Source organism: Aptenodytes patagonicus, chromosome 6, assembly GCF_965638725.1.
Source record: "Aptenodytes patagonicus chromosome 6, bAptPat1.pri.cur, whole genome shotgun sequence".
In the NCBI taxonomy this organism is placed as follows: Eukaryota; Metazoa; Chordata; class Aves; order Sphenisciformes; family Spheniscidae; genus Aptenodytes; species Aptenodytes patagonicus.
Window position 1 is genome coordinate 22,814,806 of NC_134954.1, and position 27,766 is coordinate 22,842,571.

Consider the following 27,766-nt stretch of genomic DNA (forward strand, 5'->3'; position numbering starts at 1 on the left):
AAATGCATTTTTTAATTACAAGATCATGTAGCAGATATAGTAGAGTCAGAAATGCTAAGCTGTCTCAGCTGCAGTAGTGTTCTTGTAAGATTGACCGTGTGAAGTTTATACAATGAAATACTTAACACTGTTGAAATACTAGAATAATTCAAGGCAGCATAAGGTTGTATCCTTGGTGTCCTTTGAAATAGGGAGCTTTGGAGGTGAGAGCACCCAACCCAACACAGGTTTCATCTTGTTTTGTGAATGTTCAGGGGATGAAAATTCCCGGACACTGCCAGCAAAATGTGTGTTGAACATGTTCTGTGGAGTTTTTTTTCTCTTGCATTTCATCCCCCTGTCTCTTCAGCGCAGTCGCAAACATTGCACTGTTACTCTTCCCCGCACAAGGACCAAGAGCTGCAGTCAGGCCCAAATAAACATATACAAACCTGCAGCGGTGCTAAGCATCTCTTCGTATTAACTGGTAAATGACATGTCTTTTCCAAAAAGATGCATGTCACTGAGATCTACACCTGGTTCACAGAGGCCAGGGCTGCTGACATTTTGATAAACTAGCATTTCAATACAAAAATGACATGCAAGTTGCTATGTGTAGTGGTAGTTGATAGATAATCTTTGGTGAGCCACAGACCTTAAAGACATGTAATGTACAATAAAAAAAGCCCCAAAGGAAATGAAATATTTGAGGATTTATCTAACTGTGTGCATATTGATCCATCGTAACTCCTTACAAAGAAATGAACTAGTCCCTGGTTATTCGCATGGCTGTCCTACTGTAAGAGCAAGATGCTTTTTGTTAACGGCCAAGTAAAAAATGCTTGAAATCCTGTTTTCGACATTTTCTTCAGAGCTTGTTTGCAGAACCTTTGTCCATACAGAGTAATTCTGTGCAAGTCCTTAAGGCCCTGTGGGAGAAGACACAGCTCAAGGGGACGCACAGTTTTGAAACTGCCATGATCCAGTCTACATTTCCACACCAAAAGGTAAGCTTTTTTTTTCTCAGAAAAAAAATAGAACTTTGCCCTGACTTTTAGAACAGCTGTACAAAGACCTTTACAACAGCTACAGCAAGTCTTTGCTGTGCTCAAATCGTGAAAAACAAAACCCCTTTCCCTGCCCCTTCCCCTTCTTTGCCTTAGCTCTGTTGTCTTCCGAGCATTTGCACTTACTGCCAAGTTCTCTTCTTCTGGATGGCCATATGGTGATCCATAGTGCGTGCCTCTGACCTCCCTGTTATATGAAGCACTCGGCTTACGGGGATGTTGAAAAATGTTCACCAGCCATTATATTTTCAACCTCCGCAGAGGGTCCACAGTGTTGTTTTGTACTGTGCTTTGAAAGGTCTCCAGGCTTGTTCTCCACCCCCTCCTGCATGCTTCATGTGGATTGTTCCCGACGTGATGAAAACTAGTGATGCTACATATGGATTTTTTTTTCCTGCTCGCAGTTTCAAACTCTAGATTCAGATTAGCTGCCACTGTGGACTGTTTGGCAGCCACTTGGAAACCTAGTTAAACACAGACTTGGATTTTATGGAAATTATCATTGGCACATGCACTATTAGTTACCCCCATCAGTTTAAGAGATTACACTTTCAAAGCTGTTTACTGTTTCCGGGATTTCAGCGAATGCTATTTCAAAGCTACTAATCAGGCTTCTTGGAAAAGGACGCTGTAGGATTGTAAAACAAATACCTGTTTATTCCTGAACACCTCCATCCAGCTCAATTGGATGAAATGAATTGTCAAACATGATTTTAAAATACTCTCTCTCAGAATATTGTACGCATGAATATGTTTGATTGAATAAGATTAATTTACTAAGGTTATGGCTGATTTAAAAACAGGAGTTTTGTTAGAAACAAGTTCTGAACCCCCAAGATAATGTTGCATTGAAGTGAGAACTCCTGCTGGGGCTTGTAACAGGAGTAGGGGATCCCCACATCTGAGACCCATCTTATGGGCCAGTTTTACTTAGACATAGTGGAGCTTGCACTGAGTATTTTAGCTGCTATTGAAATCCTAGCCTGACTTATCCGAAGGTATTAGAACTGCTTTTCTGTTCAGTACTGGCTTAACTTGAGTTCATGCCAAGATCTACTAGTTGAAAGTTGGAGCTGGTGGAGTGTAAAAGAGTTTGGGGTGAATAAAGAGCTTAGGGAAGAGCATGCCTTCATGGGTAGGATTAGATGTAGTGCATCATGCACACAAAGTCTACAAAACATGTCCAACACCCTAGAAATGTGATTAGTCTCCAGCGCATCGGTTGCATAATCGTCCTACTGCTCAGATACTAGCATTTGGCCTATTTTGGGAACTTTCATCACTCCATGACAGTAAGAGTATCTTTGAGTTCCCAAGATAGCAGAGCTGGAAAATGAGATACTGATCTTCACTGATTTAATGAATTAAGCAGTGAATTGAAGTTTGGAAACTCCGGGAGCTGCAGATTGCCTAACAGCCTTCGGAGGCTGAAGACAGTCAGGCAGATGTAATGCATCTGAAATGGTAAAAGACTTTGAATATTCAGTCTTGGTCTCCGCAGTATGCTGCTGGATTTACTTTCTCAGTTTGGGTTTTGCTTATTAATACAGAACGTGAGTTTGTTTCTAGTGCAATTTCCATTCAGTTTACTGAGAAAAGTCCCATTGAGTTTTCTGGGAGCGAGACCTAGGCCTGCTGTAGGGAAGGTTTCCTTTAGCTTTTACATTCCCCAAAAAATTCTAGCCGGAGCATTCCCGGCATGACTGAGTCCTTACTTTGCTTGACAGACTAAGCTTCTGCAGTAATCTGAAATTTTCGTTTCAGAAGTTCTTCCCATTGCTAATAGAACTTTAAATATTGTGAATGATTTCACAAAATTATTGTAGTTGTTAATATTACTCCTCTGCCAGTAGTGCAGGAAGCAAAATTATGGGGGTGTGGTTGTTTCAATAAGCATAGCACTTTTAATTTAAAATATTTTGAAATCTGTTGATATAAATGCAGCATCAGCATCCTGTATTATATTTTATATTAAGTTTTATGCATCGTGTGACAGCAATGTCTGAATGCTTTATCAGAACTGAGGAACTTCTGTGGTGTGAGCACATGGGGAAGGTCTGACCCCCATCAGCCAACAGGAACCACAACAGAGTCAGTGCTGCAACCCTGCTCTGCAATTGCTCCGCTTTTGCCCTGTGACCCTGTGGCTAATCCAGAGTAAATGAATTTAGACTTTTTTTCAATATGTATTCTAAAGCATTTTGCAAACCTGGAGAAAAATCTGTTACATCAATGATTTATTCCAGAGTAAATTCTGAGAAATAGTTTCAGATCTACATCACTGTAAGTGATTTCTGAATTTGGCCCAGGATGCATGTGCGAGGAATTGCAGTGAATACCTGGCTTACAGAAAGCATGTCGTGTTTCACTGGGCAGCCTGTTCATGCCACAAAAAATATTTATACAACATGGCTTAAGATGTGCCAGAAGTAAAGCATTTCCAGATGTACAACCTTACAGATTTCCGTTTGGTTGCTTCATAGTTCTTTATCAAAGTACACGCAGGCCACATTACAAAAATTAAGTCGGTTTTGAGCTCGTTGCTGAATTCTTTGTGTTGACTCATGCTGTGTCAGAAGAGTGACATGGTGACTACTTTATGAGCCCCATGTGATGCCTTAAGAGAGTCTTTTGTTGAGCAGCGTTGCAAGAGAATAATTAACATTTTTAAGCCATTGTTAGTTCTGTTCTTCCATTTCCTTTGTTTGCTATCTCAGTTTACGCAGCAGAAAAAAGCACCAGGTTTTCACAGTGGAGTCACTGAAGTTTTCAAGATGATGGAGCATGGGGATGAGATAAATCTCTCCTCTCCAATTAGGCTTTTTCCCTGTGCTTCCCCTCCTGAAATAAGTGGCTTATTGCAGATTATTTCAAGCGTACTAGAGTACAGAGTGGAAAAGAAAGACCGATGCATTGATATTTCAGTCATACTTGTTCTCTCTCAGTCTAGAGTTGGCTCATTGCAGCCACTAAAAGATTTTTCACAGGATGGAGAAGCTCCTAGGCTTTTTGTTCAGCATGATCCACGTGCCCTTATAATGTCCTGCACAGATGCACTGAGAGCAGTACCAACGTTATTTTGCCCATTTTGTGTCCTCCCAGATGCCACAGCAGGAGGAGGATCAGGGCACGTCGGGGCAGGGCACATTGCTGGCCATGCTCTGCCCTGCCATCCCCTGCTTGCAGGGGCATCTGCCCCTCCATCAGGAGCCCGCAGCGGGGAGGAGACCCCAGGGAGCTGGTGTCGTCTGTCCCTCCTGAGGACTCGGCTCTCCTGCCTAGGGAGGCGTCTGCTCAGGATACCACACCATGCACGAAGTATCTGAAGGGAGGCAGGGAGCCTCAGACTGTCAGATCCACTACACATGGACCAGCAGGAGAAATACGGAGAGAAGCTGCACAGCACTCCTGCTACACAGCACAACAGCCAGCTAAATTCCTCAAATGTATAGAATTCCTCTTTGGAGGAAAATAAGAACTTCAGCAATGTATAAAGAGCAATTACAGAGCAAAATAATCAAGTTTTACCTGCAATCCCCAGTATAAGCCAGTTTTAGCTTGCTGGGGCAGGGCAGCCCAGCAGCCGACTGTACAGAGGTACAGATGCAGCCCTGACCCCGGCGAGCAGGCACACAAGGCATAAGGAATTGCACAGCTGAGCGTTACGAGGGAGCCCACCAAGGCAGCCAGGGAGTGCAGGGGACCCCTCTGCTGCAGCCTGGCTGCTTATCTCCCATGTGAGTATGGGGAGAAGAGCTGGGCTGTGGGGCTGCTGCCCTGCAGCACCCTCTTGCAAACAAAGCCAACGTGTGTCCGGGACCTTTGTCCTGTGATCATTGTCTTCCCATGTGTTGTGAAGCCCATTTCTATGCATGTTCCTGCTGGAAAGGGAAGAAAATCTTTGTCGTTTGGAGCTTCTCAGGTGATGTGAGTCATGCTCCCCACTCTGCCTTGCCATCCTTCTTCCAGACAGCCTAAAATCCATCAGGAGATGGCCTCCAGCGTGCAGAGGGTGGGGGCACCTGAGATCCCCTGTTAAGTTAAAACTTGACGTTTGGCTCAGCTGAGCTTGTTATCCAGGGTGATGGCCAGAGGTCTGAAGTGGTCTCAGGTGTTTCACTTCTTGTGAAAACAGACATTTCCTGGCCATTTTCCGGGTTGAAAGAGGCTGGGGAGGAGAGAAACCGTGCTGCCGGGTCTTCTTGAGCCAGCCGGCCTCCTGCTCCCTCTCCTTTGCTAAAGCTTGTCTGAAAAGGCCCGAATCAAACAACTCCATCCTTTGCACAGCCTTGTTCAGTGCGTTGAACTAATGTCCCTGGCAAGGGATGGTATTTTCCCCACGGACTGCGTAAATCTGTGTTTTCTTTGGGCTGCTGCGTGCAGTGTTGCAGATCTGTGAAGACTCCACGCAAATTAATAGGAGTGTTTTCTGAACGGTCCTGGCAATTCCCTTTCTGTTTGCAGTGAGTAACTTGATTGCTGTTATTTAACACCAACGTTTGCTTAAGTGGGAGATCACAATCTGTTTTAAAATTAAATAACAGGGTTTAAAATATACTGAATTATACAGTGTTACTAATTGCCTCAAAAACAGTACCCTCTGGCTTTTCTCATACTTGAAGCTGCAAGTATGCTTTCTGTAGGTTTCTTTGATCAAGTCAGACATTCAGTTTACTTTGCAGATGCGTAATCCTTACTTCACTGGCTTGTCACTGGCAGAATAACATCACATTTACCTGGGTGTGTTTTGTGTGAGATAAATCAGCCCTGTTGTTGCTGGGTTTTTCGAAATGTTCCTATTAACATTCACATTAAACATTTGTGTTAGTGCTTCTCATAGGCGGCTGGGTTCAGAGCCTCTATTCTTTCTTTAAAAAAAGAAAAAATAAAAATAAAGTGGTCCCCAGCCACTAACTCTTGCTCTGATGGGGGATCCGGTTGGACAGGAGGAAGTCCCAGCACTGTAGTCTGTTAGCAGAGACCACTACCTTGTAGGGCATTGAAAAAAATCCTGAGAGAGGGCTGGAGGTAATCAAGGTGGTTCAGCTGGTGGGAAACATGCTGGGCAGGACTGCTGAGCACACTGCTGGCAGCAGTGTTGAAGAGGCAAAAAAAACCCCAGACCAGTCCTCTGCCTCCTACAGACATATATATATATTAGTTGCTACTGATGATAGAGATAGAGATACATCCTGCTTAGAGCGTTCACCCTGGCAGGTTGTTTGCCCACAGGATACACATGGAAGAGGACACTCGTCGGTGCCCACTGTGCATCCCTCTGTGATTTCGGACTACAAGCTGTTAACCGTGGAGTGGTTCACCTTGTGAGTGAGTTTGGTTTTTCTCATTATTGGCCTAGGACCTGGACCATGTGCAGATGCACCTGGAAGAAGTGAGGTTCTTTGATTTATTCGGCTACAGCGAGGAAGCGGGAACTTGGCAGTGCTTCATGTGCAATAACCCTGAAAAGGCAACAGGTAAGTGGTCTGCCTTTGTCACTGGTGGGCTATGCGTGGTGGTAGAGCTGTTGTGGGTGGGGGATGGAGCAAAGCTCACAGATAATGCTGTGTCTCTGGTGATGGTGGCAGAGGTTGGGGAAAAGGGAAAGCAAACTTTCCAGCATAGCACAGGCAGTGTCTATCTTAGTTGGAATTCTCCATTAAACTCCTCTCGTCTCAGCATCTCTGGTGAGACAGTGTCAAGCACAAAGCTTATTTGGTGTATGCTTAGAGGGATACAATCCAAAATTAACGTAGACTCATAAATCTGCATGACTACTAACCCCTGGGGAGTGGGAGGGATCTGCACCCATCTTGCAGTGTCCAGATAAAGGAGCTGCATCTGCTGGACTGTGTCCTAGGTCCTCTGGAGACTGCACAGATGCCACATATCAGGGGACATTGGCCTAGATCCTACACCCAATTCATGTCATCTTTGTTCTCAGAATTATTTGCTTTAATATAATTGAATCCATAGTATGCGTTGTCTTAGGAACAAGGCAATGCTTAAGAACAGCCATAATACTTCAGCTATATTAGAAAACAGGGTGAGTGGAAAATACACTTTTTCTCAGGTAAAAGATTCTAGTGACCTTTTTTTTGAAGCCTTCTGATACCCGTGTGTTTTAGATCAGCATACTGAAATTCAGAGGAATGGCCTTTTTCTTAGATGTTTTTTGCCACTGTCCTGGTTTCGGCTGGGATAGAGTTAATTTTCTTCCTAGTAGCTGGTATAGAGCTGTGTTTTGGATTTAGCATGAGAATAATGTGATAACACACTGATGTTTTAGTTGTTGCTGAGCAGTGTTTATACTAAGTCAAGGACTTTTCAGCTTCCCATACTCTGCCAGCGAGAAGGTGCACAAGAAGCTGGGAGGGAGTATAGACAGGACAGCTGACCCAAACTGGCCAAAGGGATATTCCATACCATATGACGTCATGCTCAATATATAAGTCGGGGGGAGTTGGCCAGGGGGCAGCGATTGCTGCTCAGGGACTGACTGGGCGTCGGTTGGCAGGTGGTGAGCGGTTGCATCACTTGTTTTTTTCCTTTCCCTGTTTTTTTTTTTCTTTCTCTCTCTCTTGCTGTTTTACTTTCCATTACAATTTATTATTGTTGTTGTTGTTGTTGTTGTTGTTGTTATTTTTCAAGTATTAAACTATTCTTATCTCAACCCACGAGTTTTACTTTTGCTCTTCCGATTCTCTCCCCCATCCCACCAAGGGAAGGGAGGGTGAGCAAGCGGCTGTGTGGTGCTTAGTTGCTGACTGGAGTCAAACCATGACAGCCACTCTGTAAAAGCCTGCACAATTCTGGCCAAGAATTTTGCATATTTTGGGCAAACCTTTGAATAATTGGCTGTTTCAGCTATATATTTTAACAGCTAGTATCTCTTTATATTTCCTCAACCCTGAATTTAGTAAGTCTTGCAAGAGTGGCACAGCCTCTGCTGTAGGCCAGGCTGCCCGTACTCATTTCATGGCTGTTTGACCATCTTCCTCCTTCCACAGCTCTCGTGGGACTCAAACACCATAAAAGAAGTAACGCTTTGAGCTGAAATTTCATCTCGGTACCATGGTCTTGCTGTGGTTTGTCCATCACATCAGTGATAGACGTATGTCAAGCTACAAGGAGAAGGAGTCTGTCTTGCTTAAAATTTCAAAGGTTAATGAAATAGCTTTGTTTTGAATTTTCAAAGACATTTAACTAGTCCAAAAAGGGGAGTGTTTGTAGCAAGCTATTGATTATGCTGGTAGGACAGCTGTATTAGAGCCAACAGACCAGATGAAGGTGGCAAAGGCAAACCTTGGGGGTGACGTGAGGCACCATTTCCTTATTGATGCCGTGGGTTTTGCTGATGACACTAGTCTGGAGTCATCAAAGGACAGCTGACACCTTGCTTCCCTGTTGCTCTCCTGCCAAAGCACCATGTCCTCCAAGGAGAGGTCTAAGAAGGGCTGGAAGCAGGACACAGTGCGGGGAGGTCCATGTGGCACAGCACTGCAGCACTGCTGCCAGGAGCACGGTGTTGGGACTGGGATCCAGACCCCACTGGTACGACCAGTATAGAGCCGGTATTTTCAAATAGAGCCAGCAATGTGCGCTCGCAGCCCAGAAGGCCAATCGTATCCTGGGCTGCATCAAAAGAAGCGTGGCCAGCAGGTCGAGGGAGGTGATTCTGCCCCTCTACTCTGCTCTGGTTGGACCCCACCTGGAGTACTGTGTCCAGCTCTGGAGCCCTCAGCATAAGAAAGACACAGACCTGTTGGAGCGGGTCCAGAAGAGGGCCACGAAAATGATCAGGGGGATGGAACACCTCTGCTATGAAGAAAGGCTGAGAGAGTTGGGGTTGTTCAGCCTAGAGAAGAGAAGGCTTCAGGGAGACCTTATTGCAGCCTATTAGTACTTCAAGGGGGCTTATAAAAAAGATGGTGGCAAACTTTTTAGCAGGGCCTGTTGTGACAGGACAAGGGGGAATGGCTTTAAACTAAAGGGGGGTAGATTTAGACTAGATATAAGGAAAAAATTTTTTACTCTGAGGGTGGTGAAACACTGGCACAGGTTGCCCAGAGAGGTGGTGGATGCCCCATCCCTGGAAACATTCAAGGTCAGGCTGGACGGGGCTCTGAGCAACCTGATCTAGTTGAAGATGTCCCTGCCCACAGCAGGGGGGGTTGGACTAGATGACGTTTAGAGGTCCCTTCTAACCCAAACTATTCTATGATTCTATGATAAATGGGTCTGAAATGAAGGCAAACAGCAATAAAAGACTGCGACAGCAGGCAGCAATTCCCAGTGAGCTCTTCAGTACTCTTTGGTTAGTACAAGAGCTTACAAAAGTGGGGACCATCTCTGTATCACTGACAAGAGGCTCTTGAGTCTGTTTGCAGAGCACTTGAACTGGCATCTCGAGTAGGGTAAACTGTATACTGTGCCTGACGCTAATGGTCTTCATGAAGTGGGAGCGCAACGGCTGCTGTGGAGTGCCTGTGGCAGGGGGGGTTTGGCATGCCGCCTCTCACTTATTCATCATTGTTTCAGGCTGGTTAAAAACCACATCGCAGTGTTGTAGGTTGTAGATTTGGTGTTGCAATATCCCAGAGAGATGAGGGAGAAGGTCACGTCGCTCCCGAGGGTTCACCATTTCTTCTAGTTGCTGTGAAAAGGCTGCAATGAAATGCATGTGCTGATCCCACTTCCCTGAGTGTGTAAATACAGTTCTCCGTTTACACACGGGGGTCAAGGGAAGGGGTTAATATATTCAAAGCTCTGCCCTCCAGCCTGAGTGGTTTCCACCCAGCAGTGCAGCAGTTCTGTCCTTCCCATGAAGTGCCAAAACCCTTTCTGCGTGGAGATGTACGAGTGTGGGAGCACTTGGCCAGCTGGGCGAGGGGCATCTGCCCTCATCAAGCTTGCCCAGCAGGTCCGGGTACAACTTAGACTTTCATTCCTATATGCTGGTACTTATATAGGCCCTTGTAAATTATACTGCCTCTTCTAGGAGTGGAAAAACAAATAATTTTTTTTAGATTTACCTTTTTTTCTAGCTTGTATCTGTATGATGTCAACTAAAGCCCAATGGAAAAAAATGCAAATACAGTATTAAGGTGTTAAGTGAAATGCTACTTTCTCAGCAGATGCAATAACTTGAGACTTTGCTTTCTTTTTCTTGAATACCATGAGTACTCGAGAGCATGGAGGATGCCTGGACATTTGGAAGAAGGTTTTCCCTCCTCAAGCACTGAAGGCACCGAAGGTGGTGCCTGGAGTTTGCAGGGTTATCACTGCCCACAGGTCTGCCTGCCTCTCCCCTGTTTAGAAAGGTTTTCAGCCTGTCCTCCTCCCAGCCCAGCCACTGGGCTGTCTCTGCTGCCATAGCCCAGGAGAGGAGGTAGGAGAATTTAATAAATGTCAGCACTTACAAAATCACCATTTACCCTTTGTTTTAGAGCTGGAGCTGAGAGTTCAGGGATGCCTTTGAGGATGGTCAGGAACAGGAGGAACTAGGCACAGAATATTTTTGGACTGTAACTCTCCTTTTTATGAGCAATTACTCTCTTTGTCTCAGTTGAAAGAAAATTTTATAAGAAAGGCACATTGTGAATATCATGATTTGCTTCTCAGCTCTAAAAGCCTTTAGAATCCCAAGAAAATAAAGTATTGTATGGATCATAAAAAAGCTCAGGTGTAGGAAAGGAACATGGAAGATAGTGCTCAATGGAATAAAAATCTGCAGGTGAATGACAAATTCACCTTAGTATTGGTGATGTAGAGCTGTGGCAGCTGGGAAAAGTCATACCAGAGTGGGAGACACTCCAGGGTCTTTTTGGGTTTATAAGATCTGAGACAAGAAAGAGGATTCAGAGGTCTCCTTGAATTGGTAAGAAATGTAAAGGCTGTAAAACATCTTTTATTTTCATTCCACAGTGGGACAGACCCTTTGAAATTTCAAATACTTCTGAGACAAGAAAGTAATTTCTCCCTCTCAGCAATGCTGTTTAGCAACCAAATTCTTCTTAAAGAAGGAATTCAGAGGCAAATTCTTTTTCTATTATTGTCTTTTGGTTTTTGTTAATGTTGGGGTTTGTTGCATTTTTTGGATGCCATGTTGCAAGATGCCGTTTATCCTCCAGACTTAGGAAGGCATTATGCCTTAAAGCCTCGAACTTGCCTTAGGATACCAGATCAATGATGGGTTTTTTTGGATGTAGCTGGGAGGATTTTCAGAGCTGGACTACACTTGGAGGCTGAGTTTGTGAGGAAAGAGGCAGTTATGCTTAGGCAATGCCACTCAAAGTGGCAATTAACCCAGAGAAAGTTTGAATATTTCTCATGCATTCTTCTGATTGCAAAGCATCTCTTATACAACCACACTTTTCCAGAAGTGCTGTTAAATCATCCCAAATTATTTTTTCCTGCCACCCAGGACGAGCATTCGCACAAATCCTACTCATCTGCTCAAATACACATATGTGCCCTGACAGTGTAGCTGGTCTCAGTGCTTGGAAAACCAGGCTACACTATTTTTTTTTTTTTTTTAAATGATGACCATTCAAGCACAGATACAAGGCATTTGAAATATTGGTAAATGCAGTGTGTGCCTCTTGTTAGGAAAAGCTGGCCTTTAAGAGCTTTATTTCAACATAACCTCCTGTATTGACAGTTGGCTTCACAAGCTCTTGCACAAAAAAATTCAGTAAAACCACTTGATAGCCGGAGAGGGAATTGCAGTACATTCCCTATTCTGGAGGCTTACAAAGAAATTGCAGTAATCCCTGTGGGCTGCAGAAAAGACATTGTGCTCATGGGCAATGATTCAGGTAAAACTGAGGGGGTTTTTATGAATTCCTCTTTAAAAAGGCAATTCACTCAGAATAGCCTACACCATATTAACTTCTGAATACATTTATCTTTTGCTAGCAGTGGTGATTATCTAGTGAACTGAAATATCCCAGCTATAATGCTTGCTTGAAAATTATAAAAAGTGGCATTCAGTAATGTGTCCTTTCCAGGTTTTCAACAAAACCAAATGTGATGATTAATGAGAGAGATTGAATCCATATTCCCTTAGGTTAATTGCATTTATCTTTGTCCGCTTGCCACCCACACATTCCATTCTTTGAAGTTAAGAGCAGTTTATTATCATTGAGATCATTCATGATTGGACTGAATTTTTGTGGATGATTTTGTGTTTCAGCAAATGCGAGACTTAATGCTTTGGTTTTTATCTGTCTTGAGTTCGTCTTGGAAGAGTTCGGAGGGTTTTTTACTTTTTATTCAGTACCCAAACTACTTAAAGCTTGATGCATTGTAGTTCTGCAAAGAAAGCAAGATACAATTAATAGAAAATAATTCCAATGGACACTTACATCAACAGGTACTATTCAGGGTTAAATTGATTTTGGAGTTGGTGTCTCTATTGAGATGGTTTAAGAAGCAATAGAAATTATAGTAAATAATTCTTCATTCTGAGTTTGGGTAATATTTTTAGCTTTATTTTGTGTTCTGCAGAAAAAAAAGTCATGACAAATATGTAGTAAATATAACCCTTCGAATCCTTTCACTCTTTTTTTCAAGCTAAAGATCTCATCATACATGTCAGTATACCACCCCACAGAGTGATTTCAAACCCAGAGATGATGTGATCACCTAGTTTGACCTTCTATAAAACAATAGTCAAAGAATCTAGTCCAATAATGCTTATATGAAGGAAATGTTTTCTCTTTGATCAGTATTACTTTTACATATTTTTCTAAAGATGTCTAAACCTGATTTTTAATAGTCAAGTGAAGGAGAACCCATGACATGCCTAAGTTGTTGCTCAGGTAATTTAACCACACTGCTAAAATGTGGGTTTATTTCTAGTCTATCTCTAAACACTGCATCACATTATGCCCTGCCCTGCTGTGCAGAAAATCTCTATTCGTAGACTTCATCATGTCACACCTTGATCTTTGCTTGGGCAAATTAAGGAGAATACACTTCATTAGTTTCCCGTGGTATGAATAATCATATGGAAGATCAAGTCTTAAATCATTCTTGTATCACTTTTCTGAAGTCTTTTAATTTGTCCTTATTCAGGCAAGGTGAAGAAATCAAAACTAGACATAATCTTCCAATAATTAATATGTGTATAAGGAATGTACACACCCCAATTGCATTGCTGATTGCATTTTTAAAAAATCTTCTAACTGCATTAGAAGTGCAGATGCTTCTTTCATATAATCCTGCTCTGCCATGGAAAGCAGTGGGGGGTCACCAGCTACTGGATTTGGTTTTGGGAAGAGTTCAGACAGAAGAGTAAAGCTCTGCGTTTCTGAGGCAGTACGGATTTACTCATGATGCCCCTTGCTAACAGAGCTCCATGCGCTTACTCCTACTTTGCACACAGCAGGCATTCAATGGCTACAGTGATGACTGAGTGAAGTCCCAATAAGGATTGGGACAGGCTCCACCAAGAAGTTTGGGGACTGAAGCTCTTGCCCTGTGAGGAGGGGCTGAGGAACAAGGGCTGGTGCAGGCAGAGCTCAAGGGGGACTTCATAGTAGTCTGTCCATAACTACAAGGAGATCACCAAGAAGATAAAGCCAGGCTCTTTTCAGCAGTGTGTGGTGGGAGGGCAAGAGACAACAGGCATAAATTGGAACAAGAGAGGTTCAGACTGGCTACAAAGGAAAGCTTTTCCACCATGAGGATGATCAAGCATTGGAACAGCTTGCCTAGAGATATTGTTGAGATTTTCAAGTCCTGGATGGATAAGTTCATGAGCAACCTAGTCTGACCCCGTAGGTGACCTTGCTTTGAGCAGGAGGTTGGATGAGAGACCCCTTGAGCTCCCTTCCAGCTGAATTATTCTCTGATTCTGTGAAGTTAACCACAATGAAAATAAGCAAAAGAACTTAGAAAAATATTGGAAAAGAGCTTCATTCTTATCTTTCATAAATCTTTTTCTTTTAATCAGACCCTCAGACATACTGGCATCAGATTCATTACGACAACTTTGGAAGCTGACATCAGAATTCCCCATGGGCTTCTTTGTGGATGTACACAAGAAGTGCTCTGTTAGCACTGCTTCCAGCCACCGGGTGCTTAAAGAGACATCAGCATTTCTTTAGTAAATCCTGTTTTTGAAAGATTTTGACCATAAAAATCCACTTTAGGCCAAAATTGCACATTCACTTCCTTTCTCATGTTGCATTCCTGACCACCAACCATCTTGGTATCTCCCGGTCCTGAACTTTTTGTGCTTTACACCTTCTTAGTTTGGGTTAAAGCATGTTCCTACTGCACTGGAATTGGTATCAAAGCCATTCCTGTGGGACCAGCAGCCAGGCAGATGCACAACACCCAACCACTGAGCAATTGTCTTTTCATAGCAAGTCCTTCGTTTGCTCTATCTAGATGTTTATACAGCTGTAATGCTCTGAAAGTCACTGTGCACATTATGAATTCTTTATTGTTATCATGTAGGAGTAAAAATTCTTTTCCTGTCCTATCTTTGTCATTTTTTATTAAAGTGAAGTTCTCTCCTTTTTCTTTTATGCACACTCCAGGAAAGCTTGCTACTTGGTGCTGCTGGTTTAAGTTTCTCAGATTCACAGCTTTTTGCTCTCTGTCTCTCACTGGGTAGACTTTATCATAGGGGTTCTGACACTTCATCTTGAGAGACGGTATGGAGCCCTGCCCTGTTATTATCACCCACATGCTACTGAGATGGTAAATTCCTGACACCAAACTGCATATTCTCATGGTGACAAAACATCCTCCACTAAGGAAGTGCACATGTGAATGGCAAATTATGGGAATGACAGGGATATTACCCTGCACATCATTAAGTTAGAAATTTGATGAGACATTTGCACAATAAGCAAAATATCAGCTTAGATGTTGTTTAAAACTAATTATAAAAATTTAAAACTTTTTATCTGTTCTCACAAATCTGACAAATTATAATGCTGATTTTATAAATGGGGAACAAAGTCACCAGAAGATAAAGTGGCTGGTACAAGAGCACAAGGACTTGTACTCAGACCTGCTAGAAAGCTGCCGGCCCTATGGGATTGTCCTTTTGCTCAGCTCCCAAAGAGGAATGACTCTTAAGGATGACCATTATGGGCATCCCAGCAAATCTCAGCTGTAGAAATGCCAGATAATATCTGATACAGCCTTAGAAAGCTGTTTAGAAAGAAAAACAGCCCTTCTGTTCCCAGTACATTTCCCCCATGAAGCTGCTGTTGGCAGATGGTGTCCCCTCTAACAGGACATCAGCGCAGCCACAGGCAGAGATGACCACACGGTCCTGCTTGGGTGAAAAAGCCAAGACTCATCTCAAGTCTGATGAACCCAGTTGGTTTTTTTTATGTGAAAAAAACCCAGCTTTTTCCTTGCTCAAAATGGATTATTATTTCCTCCAGTACTTTTTTGTTCAGTGGTGTTTGATGATATCTTGTGTGCATCTTGTTACCTGCATGAGCTGGATTTCAGCTGCTTTCTGCTCCGTTTGAACAGGGTTAGTTGTTATTAGGGAGCTTTGCCACAGGATATTGTTTCTCTTGTCTAGAAAATGGGGAGCGTGCCTATGCAGGATGTTTTTGCCATCGATTCATCGGTAGTTAATTCTACGTGTTTTATATGAGTGTAAATTCAGCATAGACCGCATGGCACAAGACTCCTTCACAAAGGCATCTGCCCTGGACCAGTGCTTCAGAAACCCACATCAGGGAGGCAGAGGGATGTATGGAGTTTGGGCGTTTTGGTCTGCCCTGTTTCAGTTTTCCCTGCCATAGAGCAGGGAGATTCCCTGTGGGCTTTTCCATCCCCTTCTGCACAGCCTGTTCAGCAGAGGGTTTAAAAAGCCCCACCCCAGATGTAGTATATCCAGCCCCAGATCCATCATTTTGAGTGTTGTTCCTGTGCACACCCCCAGCAGCAGACCAGGGCGTAGAGGCAGGACAGAGGCTGCCAGTGGCCACCCTCAGCAAAGAGCTATTGCAGAAGCACCACATCGCTGCATGTCATAACATCCTTATGGCAAAGGAAAACTTTAAATCCCCTCAGCTTTGCATTTTCTTGGTCCCATTTCCAGGATTTTCACATAAACTGAATATTTATTTAAAAACAGCCCCCACTCTGGCCACGCCTGTCTGAAAGGCTGGGGAGAAAAGATTGTCACTTGAGGAAATCTCTAAAACAAGTGAAAACATGTATCTGTAGTACTTCTGAGAACAATATTTAACACAATTACGAAGTTTTTTTAAGGAGCACCCTGTAAAATGTGTCTCCATCCCATTAAAGAGCATGTTGTGACATGGGTGCAGCCCCAAACCAGCTTCCCCGTAAATTTGTGCTATTTTGCAGTGACAAAAATTATGCAGGGAGAAAGGAAGCATCTGGTTTACTTTGTCCCGTGCCAGGCTGGGTGGTGTAACACATTGGTGCTGGCATGAAAATACACAGAAAAGAGCTGCTGCATCGAGCTAGGGATGCGGTGGGCTGCGAGGAGCAGAGCATGACCTGTTTTTATTGTGGAAATCACAGCTGCAGTTCCCCATCAAAGCTGAAACTTGGCCATCCCCCTTTTCATTCAGTCCATCTCCTTCCAAAAACTCCCTATCTACAGAGACAGAAATATTTATAGTCTTTCTCGAGGAAATTGAAATAGTACACACTGAAGACCCCCAAAGCCTGCCTCCCTGCCAATATAAACAATGCTGGTGTTGTGGTTTAACCCCAGCCAGCAACTAAGCACCACGCAGCCGCTCGCTCACTCCCCCATGGTGAGATGGGGGAGAGAATCAGAAGAGTAAAAGTGAGAAAACTCGTGGGTTGAGATAAAGACAGTTTAATAAGTAAAGCAAAAGTCACGCGCGCAAGCAAAGCAAAACAAGGAATTCATTCACTGCTTCCCATCGGCAGGCAGGTGTTCAGCCATCTCCAGGAAAGCAGGGCTCCATCACATGTAACCGTTAATTGGGAAGACAAACGCCATAACTCTGAACGTCCCCCTCCTCCTTCTTCTTCCCCCAGCTTTATATGCTGGGCATGACATCACATGGTATGGAATATCCCTTTGGTCAGTTGGGGTCAGCTGTCCCGGCTGTGTCCCCTTCCAGCTTCTTGTGCACCCCCAGCCTACTCACTGGTGTGAGAAGCAGAAAAGGCCTTGACTCTGTGTAAGCACTGCTCAGCAGTAACTAAAACATCCCTGTATTATCAACACTGTTTCCAGCACAAATCCAAAACATAGCCCCATACTGGCTTCTATGAAGAAAATTATCTCTATCCCAGCCAAAACCAGCACAGCTGGGGAAAAAACACATTCCTTATCTAAATCTGATGCATTGTATTTGCATTGTTTGTTTTTCCTCTACCAGACAGGAGGTAGTGAAGAGAGGTATGCGTCCAAAAAGCTATAAAGCCTTTGAAACCCCAGGTGCTACCTTTGCTGGCTGCACTTGGCCACCCTGCTCACCTTGCATCCTCAGCATCACACCAACCTACTGCATTTTGGGCTCTGAAAGGCTCATGCACAAACGATAGCAAACACTTTCAAGCAAAAGCATTACTGGATAAACTTTTATGCTAAGGTATGCAAATACGGCCAGCCAGGGGATAACTGACCATCTGACAGATGCTGGGAAGGGCTCCAAGTCAAACATCACATCAAAAAACATCCATTCTCAGACTGCTTACGCCTTGGACTGCTCTTCAGTCTATCTGATCCATTATGTCCTGTCTATCAGTGTAAAAACAGAGGAGAAAGGAAAAAGAAACCCAGCCGTGGTATTAGAGAATTTTTAAATTGTTTGCTCCATATGTGAAGGGCAGCGGCTCGAGGTTGCTCTGCAGTCGCGGTTTAAAGCCCATGGTGATCCCCTTGGGTGCTGGGCTTTTCTTGTGCTGGAAAATTCCTTTTTGCATGCAAGGTTTGGGAACGCTCTTCCAGCTCCCAAAACCTCTCATGCTTCCAGCCAAGGTAAGTGCCAGTGAATATTGATCACAGGTGAACACCATGGTCAGAGAGCTGGCAGTAGAGGTGGCCACAACCTTATAAACACACTGTAAATGAAAGTACAAGGCTTCCCAATATTCATGCAGTGCTTTGATTTCTGAAAGTAATTTTAAATATAGCAATAATTTTGCAATAAGAGAAAAAGAAGGGCTTCTTTCCCTTTCCTAGAGACTTTATTTGGTTTTTATTTTTAAGGGAATTGATTGAAGGAAAATCTATAGTGACAAACATAAGTTATTTTTCTAAGGCAAATTGAAGCCACTTTTCAGACCACTATAGAAGATGAACGGACTGGAAAGTGGCTGAGCTGAAGGTAAGGTAGCTGAGTGTGCCTGTATTTCTGCTTCCATACCGATTACAGTCATTACAGTTATTGAACTCTATACTATATACTATGTATTTTTAATTACATTTTAGATTATTCTTGGGTAATGCGCTGTAGCACAGGTCATCATGGGGGACAGAAGCTTTTGTGTCTCTCCTTCTCCTCCTTCCTTGTCTTTGGCTTGGGCAGAATTACCCACCTTGTATTTAAAGTAGGCTCAGTAAGGACGGCATTTACGTGCACGCATGGCAGAAATGCTGTTTTAGCTCTTACCGCCCAGGATACAGGTGAGGCAGTGTTATTGGCCAATGACACGCTAATAGTTTGTAAGTTAATTTTGCCACAAGATGGTAAAAACATCGATGTTCTCAATGGGTAACATAATGAAAAGACCCTGACTGTTCCTGAGGCAGAAGGATGGACACTGGGTCCCTGAGGGCTGAGCTGTGAGTTGCTCTGGCCTTTGGCAGTCCAGATGTCAAAATAAATTGTGTCATTTTAGAAATGCAAAAGCGGTAGAAAACATCACATTCCCAACCGGTCAGTGCTGTGAGATTTACAGGACGTAAGTAACTCTGGGTTTGTTGTAAGGATTATTTTTTGCAAAATGGATTGCTAAAGTTAAATGACTTTTGAAATATTCCTGAAGAGAGAACTAGAAAAGATAATAAAGATGTAACAGGGAGTCACCTCTACAAAATGCAGGGCTAGGTTATTGCTCAAACACTGGATAAGGGAGGGCTGATAATAAGCACATCCCTCTTCCAAGGGAAGAAGGAGTTGTGTCTCAGGAGGGTGAGGAAGGGAAGGGTCATGCCTGGGAGACAAAGCCCTGGGACTTACCAACCACTTTCTCAGCAAAAAGTCACATTTCTGGGCTGGAATTACCTACGAGAGGTTGGCGCTCATGCCAGTGGGATGGTGCCGGGTCTCTCGGCCCCACACGGACATCCCACTTCTGGCTATTAATTCCTTCTCCATAGGGCTGCTACTGCAATCAAGTAAGCTATTGCGGTTAATGGAGTGATATCCTCAAAATATTCTTGTCCAAAATACTGCACAGCAGGAATATAACTGTATTGAACTCTGTAGCGTGGATTAAAGCCTCAGAGACAACATAAATGCCTACTTTCAATTCCATGAAATTATAAATTATTATTGCAGGGCTGAGGAACAACTGGGAGGCGTAATGGTGGGGATAAGTACGTGATGGCTAAGAAAAAGTGATGGACAGAGGAGTCTGAGCTGTCAGCTCCATCTGCTAGGCCTCCCAAGCAAAACATGACTAAGGGCTGAAATGTCTTTCTGAAGTGACAGCTGAACGCTTGAGGTCAGGAGGAATGTGGTCTTGGAGCTGACACAGCTAAACTGCAAAAAAACTTTTCTGCATCGCAGCGGAAGCCTGGCTTTCCGCTGGGGCAAAGGGAGGACAGAAGTAACCCCCTCATTGTGTGTTCACCTCCCCAGTTGTAAATCAGGATGGCCAACCTCTGATTGAAGGCAAGCTTAAAGAGAAGCAAGTCCGGTGGAAGTTTATCAAAAGGTGGAAAACTCGCTACTTCACTCTGGCTGGCAACCAGCTGCTTTTTCGCAAAGGAAAATCCGTAAGTCAATTTGATTTCTCTCTTTCTCTCCTCCCCAACACCATTTCCTAGAGGTTTTTACCGCTCAGCTTTGCCCATGGTCTCTGTACGCCGCATGGCTAACTCCAGCCAAGGGGTTGATCACTGGCTTTAGCTATATTTTTCTCTCTGGATCAAGAACGTGAGATTTTCAAGAGTGTTAGATTGGCGTGGTTCTTGTTCAGGCAACAAATGCCCAGGGCTCAGCACTGCGACTCCCATGTCTCAGTAATTTATACCCTACTAGTTGGTGACCTGTGCCAGAGCATCATCCCCTCTGCCTCGAGGCATCCCAGGGTCACTGCTCGGATATTGCAAAAACTTCCCTTCCTGAAGGAATTACAATGGGTTAAAAAATAGTTTCCAGTCTTGACCAGTAATTCTTTATTTCCTTGAATAAACACAAATTCAATAAATTCTGCTCAGGTGAATATATTTTTTCCACTTGCAAAGTGCATGGCTTGGAACAGCAAGGTGTGTAGCAGCCACAGCCAACGTGCTGCAAGTGAGCTGTCATTTCTGGGTCCCCAGTTTTCATGGGACCAGCAGTGTTCGGGGTTGTTGGTTATGTTCAGCATATCTGGAAAGTCAGGCCCTTCTGAACACCTCAGGGCAGTCTCCAAAATCAAGCAACTGTTCATCTTTTTTGAAAGTCTTGCCTGCTTTGTACATTAATAACAGTTCCTGAGATGACAGCATTATAACTGGTGTTATTTGTGCAGGAAATAACAAGTGTGTTTAAAGCAAGGTGATGCTAAAATACTTTTCTCCCAAAGGAATGGAGGTTTTTTTGCTTTCACTTCTAACCTCATCTAAATTCAGAGAAATTCTGCTGAAATTTCTGTGAAATTTTTTGAAATTTATACTGATAGGGCTCAGAGACAAGCGTGTCCCAGGGCATTGGAAGGGCAGGTAATTTAATCCAGTCCTCGTTAGTTATTACTTCTCAGTTATTAGAAACTAATTTTCTTCAGCTTTTTGCAATGAGAATTATCAAACGTTGTGCAAAATATTCTATTTATTTTTGTTACAAGAGCTCTTTCTTAGATAATCCAAAAATAGCAGCATCTTTCAACTATAGCCAAACCTTAGTATTTCTGGTAAATAATCTTTATTTTTATAGAAACCTAGTAAAGCTCTTTAAGCTTCTTAAATGGCTTCCTGAGCCCCTTCCTATAGGAAATACAACAGGGTGTCCTGCCGAGGAGGAACATGTGCCTTTCGTGGGACAATACAACCCTTCTGAAAGCAAGTAGTTCTTGAAACAGCCTTTTCCTTACTTTCTGGTGACTTTTTCTGGTGTTTTGGTTGAGATTCTAAAGACATTTTAATCCATACATGTACCACGGCTGCAGCTCAGTACTGGCTGATGTTCCCTTTTGAAAGAGTGTCAGAAAAATTGTCATTTTTTAGCAAGTCGATTGGTTTATAGAAATTTATTTAACAGAATGGCTTTAATTAGCTCTCCAAACAAGCCAGGCATAAGGCACATCAGAATACCTTGATTACTCCTGGGATGCGATTAGCATGCGGAAATCGCCTCCTTGGATTTGCATTCTCAGTGTTCCCCATGTTCACGTGGGGAATGTGCAACGCGTGGCAGGCGGGTGAAGCTGGCAGATTAGATTGTTGAACAGCAGATTTTGCTCAACAGTGTAATTCATATAGATTAGCTTTCCTTTTCTAACTGGCAAACTCAAGGCTTCTTTGCATTTTTTTAAAGTTGAACACAAATACCTGGACTGGTTTGTCAGCATAGCAGGCTGGCATCCAGCCCCCTGGGGACAGCGGCGAGGTTATTGCACCTGGGTAATCAGTCTTTCAAGCTGGTGCGTTATATCCTGTTACTTCTACATTTTTGGCCTAAATTTGAGAGTAAAGTCCTGCTGTTAACCATTGTTAGGTTGCAGCCTGGAGCAACCCTGAGCCCACCCGTTTAAGTTGCACACGTGCCCTGGTCTGACTATCGCAAACACCAAACAGAAAATTTTAAGCCCTTTAAGCAGGGCTGGAGGTATGAAGCCTCACAGAAGTGGTTTGGACAATAAAAGTGTGACTTTCACATCCCACAGGAGGTCTGCTCCTGCACACCTCTGGCACCGGGAGGGATGACCAGCCCCGCATCTCACTGGCTGGGTACCAGTGCCGAAAGCATTGCAAGATGCCAGGCTACAGGCTGTGGCCGGCTAAAGCGGTGGTAGAGGCTCCTATGCAGCTGCATCTGGTGCTTGTTACAGTCTTCGAGGCTGGACGGTGCTTGCCTGGCTGAGCATGACAGGTCTGCCCCATCATCTCTGGCGTTGTTGAGCAGGGCTGGGTGCTGCGTGGGTGTTTGGACTTTACACGCTGCTCACTTAAAAATACAAACCTAACACAGAGGAGTTATTGTAAGATGGCCAGCTGGCTGTGCCTGCTTATTCCTGGAGCCCCACCATGAACCTTCCCTTCGTCAGAGTAACCATGTGGACAATATGCGCTCTGTGTAAGCAACTGTATGGCCAGTGGGTAAAGGGGAGGCAGGAGAAAAGCAAAATATAAGAGGTCCAAAAAAGAGCTGCATCCTAAACTCCTGGAAAATTGTGGTAAACTCCTTCCACAGAAATGTGCCTAGGGTACAATCAACTTTCTTTAGCAACTTGAGGTCAAACGCTGTGTGGTAATGAACGGACTATATAATTTTTGCTGGATAGGCTTCTAAGTCTCAGGGTCTGGTTCATAGGGTGCAAAGTTTTGGTTCTCAAGTCTATTGTTGCTTTGCAATTTCTGTGATAAAATTTTCATAATGTTTATCCCAGATGAGATTTCAGTGCAGAGCCAGCTTAATACTGTCGATAAAGCCTTAATCAGTGTTTGTGGAAGCAGGGGAGGGTGGGCCACTGCTGTGGTCCCGTGGTTGTGCACAGGGAATCAGTGATGGCTCTGGAAACATTTGTTCCCATGTGAAGTTGGAGATGAACTTCATTGTTCATGGAAAGTTGTTTGGCCAGAACTGAACATTTCAGTGGGAAATTATCCATTTAAAGAAAACCTCTCAGGTCTGGAACGGGGTCCCTGATAAAAAATGAATGAGACAGACAAATAAATGTCCTGTCCCAGAACGAGCAACAGCAACGCCAGGGGATGGAGATGTGCTGGGAAGACGACGGCTCTGCGCTGTCACTGCTATCCGCAGCCCAGGGACCTCTCGTGTCCCGGAGGGGTCTGTCTGCTCACCCAGCCAGTGGCCCTGCCAAGGGGTTCATGCCAGCCTCTCTTGCTGGAAAGCTGCTGTGGTCGAGGGATGGACTTCAATGCTGGTTTGAGTCAGAAAGGAGGGGATTGCCCAGGGATTATGGCACTTCAGGAATGTAGGAGACCTTGACTGCAAATATGTATGCAACACAGAAGAGCTCCAAAAGTTGGGAAACTCATCCTGGGTATTCATTATGGATGTGGAAAAATGGCACATCGGTGGTAAGGGTAGGGGACTATCAAATCCCAGAGAGGAATCACACACAGCCATTGGGCTTGGGACTTCTTCTGGATGGTCTTTTCAGATGAGCTTTTCCTTAGAACAGTAAAATGGTTCTGGTTCTTTCCCAGAAGGACTGAGACATTATTGCAAGAGAAGTCTCCCTGCCCAGTTCTGGTCCTGCATTTCAGACCTGGCCTGCTGGGAGAGCAGATGAAGCTAGGGCAGGCAGAGCAGCTCTGGAGACAGCAGTTCCCACACCACAGCTTCTCCCAAGTTGTGCTCAGCTCCTGCAAGATAATTAACCACTAAATCTCACTCAGATCAGTCCAGACCTTTCCCGTATGATAGGAGCAGAAAGCTCTTGGAAACTCTGCCTTACTCTTTTTGGTAAAAAGTACAAGAAGCTCAAGAGGAGAAACATAAATATTCTTGAGGAATCAGGGCCTTGGGCTTAAACTTCTCACCTGCAGACCCAATTCGTACATTTTTTATGAGCTCACAAATCTCTTCTCCTGCAGGAAACTTCCATGACTTTGTACAACTATGTCTTAGCTTCCTGCATCATATTTCTTACAATGACACTAAGATTTCCTAGACATACCTACTTTATATGTTTTCAAACAAAATTGCAACTGAGCTATCCTATATTCTCCATTCCCCACTGAGAAATGCCATGATTTCCCTCACATTTCTGGGTCAGACTCAAGGTATCTGTCCTGTTTCAAAAACCAACAAAAGGAGTTGTTGCTTCCATTTTCAGGTGGAGACTCTGAGAAGGGGAACAACTTATCACTGCTTAAGAGAAGAGAGCTTTCTTCAGTCCCTGAGGACTGTCTGATTTTTGTACCCAGGAAGCATTTGCCATCGGCACGAGTTGTGCGTGGCTCCATTAACAAAGATGACCGTTATTAAAAGCCAGAGAAAGGAAAATCCAAGCCCATATTAATAGCTGAAGCTAGAACTAAAAAGTGCAGATGCTGGGGGGGGGGCAGCTTGTGGGCATCACTGTGGGCCCTTGGCCATTGGGTGCAGCATACCATGACACCCCATGAAACCTGATGGTGTTCAGTAGGTGAGCATGGCACTGCGCGGGAGGGGGGTTTCTAACTCCCCCAAGGCTCTTTTGGGAAGTCCCCATCAGTGCATTTGTCCACATGAGCAATGTTTACAAGCCCAGCTCTAGAGACATCAACTGCTTATTAAGACGGTGGAAGCTCTACCGGATGAACTTGGTTCTCTTTGTCTTCCCTGTGTTTCAGAAAGACGACCCCGATGACTGCCCCATTGAGCTCAACAAGGTGCAGAGCGTTAAAGTGGTGGCAAAGAAGCGCAGGGACCGCAGCCTGCCCCGGGCCTTTGAGATCTTCACGGACAGCAAGACGTATGTTTTCAAGGCCAAAGATGAGAAGAACGCCGAGGAGTGGCTTCAGTGCATCAATGTCGCTGTCGCACAGGCTAGAGAGCGGGAGAGCCGAGAGGCCACCACTTACCTGTAGAGTTGCTGGCACCTCCGTGGCCATGCCAGCAAACCAAACGTGTCTGGGACCGCTCTGGCACAGAGCATCCCAATGCCATGGCATGGAACTCTTTTACCTCCAAAATAGGGCCATGGAAAACCGTGGGGGAGACCGTCTGTTGGCATGGGCCAGGGAGAGTTTTGTGCAGCACGAGAGGTCTAATGCCTCGATGACACTACCAGGTGACGGAGTGCCACCATGCGGGAGCGATCCCTGGCATTTGCTGGTGTAGAAGCAGCTTCCACGTCCGTATGTGAAATGCAGGTTTTTCTTCAGCCTAGTGGCCTGCAAGCCAGGAGACGTGGTTAGAAACAAACCTGGATCTCAACCCCTCAGCCTTTGCTTCTGAGATGCATAAGGTCTTGGTGGCTTTAGACACTGCCGAGAGCATTCAAGCGCATAAGGACTTTCTGCTTTCCGCAATCACTTTCTGTCTGTAAAAAGGTAATTTTCCTTCTTATTTAATCTCAGTGAACTTTATCCTTTTACTGTTTATATGTCTGTGGAAAAAATCAAATTTGCTGCTGCTTTCAGGTTTGAAATGGAGCAGTTTTAAAGATTTAATACTGCTGAAAAATAGTTTTAAATACTTAACTGTTTTGATTTTCTCTCTTTTTCCTGCTTTTTCTCCCCTTCACAACTGAATGCAATTTTTAAAATTTATTTTCCTTTCTTTTTTTTAATTGTCTTCTCTGTTCTGTAACTTTTCAAAATTTCTCCAAAACTGGAAAATTCCCAGTTTGTTTGATTTTCTTTGTTACTCTCAAATTATTCCAAAGTGGAGGAAGTACTGTAGAAAAGACTGAAAGCACAAAAGGAAAAGAGGAGGGAAAAAATTAACGAGAAGTCTGTGGGTGAAGAAGTTAACTTGGAGATTATTCAAGACTGAGGAGAAATAAAATTTGAAATTTTCCAACCTAGAAAAATGTATCTTTTGCAAAAAGTTGTTGCCAAAAAGGGAGAGTTAAAGGGGGGGGGGGGATCAGGAAAAAAATTAACTGTAATGCTTTTTACTGTAATACGTATCTTCCATTCAGTAGCAGAGGGAGCTCACAGCATTTTTGAAAGTTCCTTGCAGAGCATGGCACATTAAAAAGTCAGCAATATAATCTGCTTTCTGAAATATTATCGTCTTGACTTTCTGCATTGGTTGCGGCATGAGTTTGGCTGTCGCCTTTGGTTTTGGCCTTGCGGACAGGAGGGCAGCAGGGGCTTGGGCGGCTGTGATGACAGGGACCTGCCAGGGGTCTGCTCGAAGAGTTTAATGAATTACCAAGAAAACTGAAGAGCGATTAGAAACACGGGCAACATTTTGTGTCCTCAAAAGCGCTTGGGGAACAGGGAGCAAGAGGAATGACCTGGGAAATAAATTCAGATTAAAGTCTATTGAGTAAAGCTAGTGCTGGTGCTGCTGAGTCAAGCCTGGTCTCAGCAGTCACCACGAGGTTTAAGTCTCATATCAGACACAGTTCTCCGTTGGGGTGCAGCTTGAATGACTGCATACCTCTGAATTTACAGCCTGATTTTTCCACCATCCTAAATATTCCAAACTCTCTTGATTTCACTGGGGCTGCTGCTGGTCAGCGGCTCTGAAAATGGGGCCCAGGACAGCTCAGAAATGTTATTCTGCCTGCGTTGAACTTCTCTCACTTTGGGAAAACAGAGCCATGACAGCAGCTGTGGCAGGGCTGGCACCATGCAGCTGGAGCAGGGATGCTCAGCTGCCTCCGGGAAGCCCAGCCACAGGCAGGCCATCTCCCTTCCCCTACCCTGCCCTTGCTGCGGTGTGTGCGCGGAGGAGAAGGCGGGCATGAAGCTGAGCAAGGGCTGGAAGAGGTGTGGAGGGAGTGGGATCTGAGTGATTTAACTCGATGGTTTGATCCCTGCTTCCTTGATGCGGTTGTTCAGCAGGGTTTATGGCCCGAAGCTTGGAGTCTTGTAGCATGCCATATAAATATTTATCTTTGGAGTCTGATAAGTTACCAGAACTGAGTGTTGCTGGTGTTTGTCTCTCCGGCTGCCAGAGCTCTGTAATTTGTTACGTTGACAGGTAAGATGCTAACATTTGGTAATGAGCATTTACTTGAATTAGAATGAGAAAAAATTAGTTTCTTTATGGTACCACAGGAGCACCTGAGGTCTGCTGCCAGGCCAGACCTAAGGGCTGCCTGGTCCCTCGCAGCAGCCGGAGCTGACAGCTCCAGAGAGGTATTGCTCAACCTGATCCATCAAAGCACCATCAAACCTTTTGGGGAGAAACACCATGGACCTTGGGGCAGTACGAGTGCAATGAGTTCCCATTTACAGTGGAATAAAAATTAGGCTAAACTTTGACAGGCTCTTTGCTATTTCTGTGTCCCCCTTTTTAGTTGCCTGCACTTGTGGGGATGTCAGTGTTTCTTTGCTGGTCTCTTTTTTCACGATTTTTAATAATTTCCCAGACCCGACAATGATGTTTATGGAGGCCCTGGGGCACAGCGGTGCACCAGGGAGCTGGCAGAAAGATGCTGAGATCTTGTGCGCTGTGGCTCTGCTGTAGCCATGCATGGGCAGGGTGCAGTGAGTGCAGGGTGGGAAATAAAAGCAAACAAGCTCAAAATTGGTTGGGGGCAAGATTAATCCAAGGTGACCATGCTCTGACGGTGACCTTCTGGTGGCAGGGATAATGTCACCAAGGCAGGGTGCCACCACACTGCCCACCCGTAGCCCTGATATCACCTTTCCAAACCATCCCTCCAGGCCGAGGAGGTCCCCCACCTGTGCCACCCAGCTGTCCTCCTCCTCCTCGGCC

General features: G+C 44.3%; 1 protein-coding gene across 3 annotated transcripts in view; it reads left to right on the plus strand.

Moving 5' to 3' along the window:
* VEPH1 (ventricular zone expressed PH domain containing 1) overlaps positions 1-25,020 on the plus strand; it is a 94,455-nt gene extending 69,435 nt beyond the window's left edge. For 2 of the 3 annotated variants that reach the window (XM_076341471.1, XM_076341472.1), the window contains exons 12-15: positions 852-986; positions 6,406-6,523; positions 19,850-19,986; positions 24,718-25,020. In XM_076341471.1, the coding sequence (XP_076197586.1) occupies positions 852-986; positions 6,406-6,523; positions 19,850-19,986; positions 24,718-24,954 (627 nt within the window). In that variant the 3' untranslated portion in view covers positions 24,955-25,020. The remainder of the gene's footprint in view (positions 1-851; positions 987-6,405; positions 6,524-19,849; positions 19,987-24,717) is intronic. The other variant, XM_076341474.1, reaches the window with a different exon arrangement.
* The last annotated feature ends 2,746 nt before the right edge of the window (positions 25,021-27,766 follow it).